The 3,638-nt window shown below is 41.9% G+C and overlaps 1 protein-coding gene across 1 annotated transcript; it reads left to right on the top strand.

Annotated features, from left to right (window-relative positions):
- Window positions 1-512: 512 nt before the first annotated feature.
- On the top strand, window positions 513-3,059 carry Inx7 (innexin 7). Its single transcript, XM_030389314.2, has 3 exons — window positions 513-965; window positions 1,572-2,284; window positions 2,627-3,059. Exons 1-3 carry the CDS (start codon window positions 732-734, stop codon window positions 3,003-3,005), a joined length of 1,326 nt encoding a protein of 441 aa, XP_030245174.1. The 5' UTR covers window positions 513-731; the 3' UTR covers window positions 3,006-3,059.
- The last annotated feature ends 579 nt before the right edge of the window (window positions 3,060-3,638 follow it).

The following is a 3,638-nucleotide window of genomic DNA, read 5'->3' as shown; positions in this document are numbered from 1 at the left end:
ACTTTTTTTAAAACTTTAATATCATTCTTTCGTTTTAATTTTAACATTTTTTAGACTTTTCCCAAATTTAATCAGAGTGTAAATGGAAAAAAATAACACAAAATCGATATCTAAGCTACACGAAAGTAATTTACCTTCAGCTACCTCCACTAATTACTGAGTTCCATGGGAACGGATACGACAATAAAAATCTATTTTATTTATATTTATAAAACATTTTTTCACTATAATCCTTTTACCATTAAGTTACAGGGTATTCGATGAAAGGTGACTTTTAAATTAGTTCAAAATAACAAATTCAATTAAAGTGTGTTTTTGAGTTACTTTTGGTTTATCTTATCGCCTTTGCTTTTGCTACCCCGGTAATCGCTCAACAACAGCAACAACAACAACAACAAAACTCCGACAGCCAGTCCACTTAGCCCTGTTATGGAGGAGGCGGTGCTATCCATTGATAACCACCCATTCGCTCTCTTTCGATCGCTCGATCGGACGGACTTAATGATAAAAGTTAGTACCCTTCCAGTGCGCACCCAACAGCAACGATATGAGGAGCTGCTCGCACGAAAAGCCCGAGTAGCAAATAGAAAAAAAAATAAAAAAAAAAATAAAAATATAAATAAATATATAAATTGGAAAACTTTATAGAAATTGTTAACATAGAAAAAGAGAATTGTCTACATTGATTGCTAAGCAGTGTTGGCTTTTGTGTACATAGAAAAGTCGGCATCATGTTGGGCACGTTTAGTTCGGTCAAACAATATCTCAAGTTCGATATAACGCGTGTGGTTATCGATAACATAGTGTTTAAGCTCCATTATCGCTGGACCTTCGTATTGCTGCTGGTGGCAACCCTGTTAATAACATCTCGCCAATACATTGGCGAGCATATACAGTGTATATCCGATAATGTGGTCGCGCCCGTCATAAATACGTTTTGCTTCTTTACGCCCACGTTCACGGTGGTAAGTGAGAGAGAATGTGTTATACCGTACCGGATACGTGTGCTCAGTGATTTTTTTCTGATTGAAATTTCTGACTCTGTTCTACATTTAGCTATAAAGTCCTCCTAGTCAATCAATCAATCAACCATTTATAATGCCTCTTTTAAGTAACACAAAATCATTTTTTATTTCTATTCGAGTTCAGTCAATCAATCAATCATTTGCTGCATTTCTGCCTAGAGTTTAAAGTCTTAACTATATTTTGCAAAAAAACTAACGATAAAAAAGTCTACCTCTGCTAAGTATTGCTGCCCATCATAGACATTGATCAATCATTTGATATTCTGTTACCTAAGCTCACTATTATCAATTGTCAATCAATCCATCCATCAGTCGCAAAAGTTCTGCATAAAATCGAATGCTTTTCAGTTACCTTTAAAAATATTTTTCTTACTCTACCTTAAGACATGATAAAGAATTGAATGGATCATTGTTTACTCGGGACTTTAGCTCAATCTATATTGTTCGACTATTATATAGATTATCTGCTTCCTGCCTTCGTTTGCCATATCTCGTTTTACTTCCACACCGACTCGAGAGTAATCGATAATCCTTTCCTTTTGACAGGTGCGTCACTTCAACAACACAGCCCTGGACTCTGGCTCCATATTTCAGCCTGGTATTGGACCCTACAATCGCGGCGAAGACAAGATCAAGCGCCACGCCTACTATCAATGGGTGCCGTTTGTGCTGTTTGGGCAGGCTCTCTGCTTTTACGCCCCGCACGCGATCTGGAAGTACTGGGAGGGTGGCCGCATCAAGGCATTGGTCTATGGACTGCGTATGGTCGGTTTGACCAAATACCTGAATAGCGAGAGCCTGCGCATTGGCAAGCTGAATATACCCTCGATGGCCGAGGTCGAGGATCGTGTGATCAACATACGACGCACGATGATCGATCGGATGCGCTTGAATCAATCGTGGGGCGCACATCTCGTCACAGCTGAAATGCTAAACTTGGTGAATCTGTGCGGCCAGATCTATTTGACCCATCGATTCTTGGGTCGCCAGTTCCTCACGTTGGGCATTAAGGTGCTACGCGAGCGCTGGGTCGATAAAATGGACGCGCTCGATATTGTCTTTCCCAAGGTCACCAAGTGCACATTCTTCAAATATGGCGCGGCTGGCTCACTCCAGGAGCACGACACGCTCTGCGTGATGGCCCTCAACATCATGAACGAGAAGATCTATACCATACTCTGGTTCTGGTATGCCTTTCTGTTAACAGTCACCGTGCTGGGTCTTGTCTGGCGTCTCCTGACGCTCTTCTTCTACAAGAAGTAAGTTGAAAAAGTTAACGATCAACTTTTGAAAAATACATCAACTTTCCAGAGGGTTTTATTAGAAATTCATTGAGTTGAAAAATCGAAAGGTTTCGTGATCTAAGGGTAAATCATTGTATGAGTGGAAAAGTCTAGGAATCAAAGGGTTTAAGGGTCTAAGAGTCTTCGGCTCAATGGACCGAAGGGCTCCAGAGCTTACAGCACATAAATCTTTAATTCTTGGACTTTCATTTGCCAACCATAAAAACTCCACCGTGAACTAGTTCAACATAGATGCAAAATGATTTTCCTTTCGACTTTTTGTGGCTTGACTAACAAAATGTTCTTTATCCTTTCCAGTGTGACCTTCACCCGGCTATCGCTGTACTGGGCCAAGCCAGGCAAACTGGACAGTTCTGATCTGAAAGCTGTTATTGAGAAGTGTAACTTCTCGAACTGGATGTTTCTGTTCTTCCTGCGCACCAACCTATCGGAGTTTCTGTTCGAGAAGGTCGTCTACCATTTGGCCAGCGAGTTTCCCAATAGTCCCATACACGACAACGACATCAACGATTATAAGGCACGCGAGCGGGAGGCAGCCGGAGGCAGTTCCGGCAAATATCCTCTATTGGAGAGACTGGATACGGTGGATGCGCCCCTGCTGCATCATCGGGCGGCAGCTGCAGCCGGTACAGCGCCAGTACAGACGCCGATAGATGGCGCCACAATGCCAGTTTGATAGTAATCTTAAGTAATTAATTAGAATTGTTATTACAAATTATTTTGTTGTGTATATGTGAGTTGATTTTTTTTTTTTTTTCTATGTATATAAATTTTGATACGATATTTAAGGGTTCTGGTTCTGCTTCGTGCTGGCCTTGGTTTGGAACTGGTTCCGAGCTGAAATTTCAATATTCAAATTGACAAAAAATGCGAACAGGTTTAGAAATGGGTAAAAGTTTTTGAAACCTGTCCCAGCCGTGGCCACCCCATCCAACTGGGTGCTGAGCATGTGTGGGCGTGGCTGTTGCTGAAACAGTTAAACAGCGCCCACCTTCGATTCGACTGTCAGCCATCGAGCCGTTGTCTCTGACTTTATCTTGACTTTGGATTTGACACTGGTCGTCGAGCCACTCTTGACTGCGGTCTGGCCTGACCCACTTTCGGATTGACACGCAACGCCGCGGGCGTGGCCGAATGCGGCCAACAGCTGTGGTTTTTCATTCACAGCTCAAAGATCTAGCGTTCGACCATATCTCATGTCCACAAATTGGAACAGGGTATTCCATGGCAGTTCAACATTTAAATGGTCACGTCTACAGAAACAAAGCAAATTCGAAAGCTTTGCTTTCAGCTCATTTGTGCATGCATT

The sequence above is a fragment of the Drosophila navojoa genome, chromosome X (genome assembly GCF_054131105.1).
Source record: "Drosophila navojoa isolate 15081-1374.11 chromosome X, UAZ_NAV_1.0, whole genome shotgun sequence".
Classification (NCBI taxonomy): domain Eukaryota; kingdom Metazoa; phylum Arthropoda; class Insecta; order Diptera; family Drosophilidae; genus Drosophila; species Drosophila navojoa.
Note: the sequence above shows the minus strand (reverse complement) of the source record. Positions and strands in the feature narration are given on the sequence as shown.

What these genes read in the sequence shown, in the direction of transcription:
- Inx7 (XM_030389314.2), top strand. Translation starts at nt 732, where the DNA reads ATGTTGGGCACGTTTAGTTCGGTCAAACAATATCTCAAGTTCGATATA. An exon ending in TTACGCCCACGTTCACGGTG is followed by an intron (nt 966 to 1,571) that starts GTAAGTGAGAGA and finishes TCCTTTTGACAG; the next exon opens with GTGCGTCACTTCAACAACAC. An exon ending in ACGCTCTTCTTCTACAAGAA is followed by an intron (nt 2,285 to 2,626) that starts GTAAGTTGAAAA and finishes TATCCTTTCCAG; the next exon opens with TGTGACCTTCACCCGGCTAT.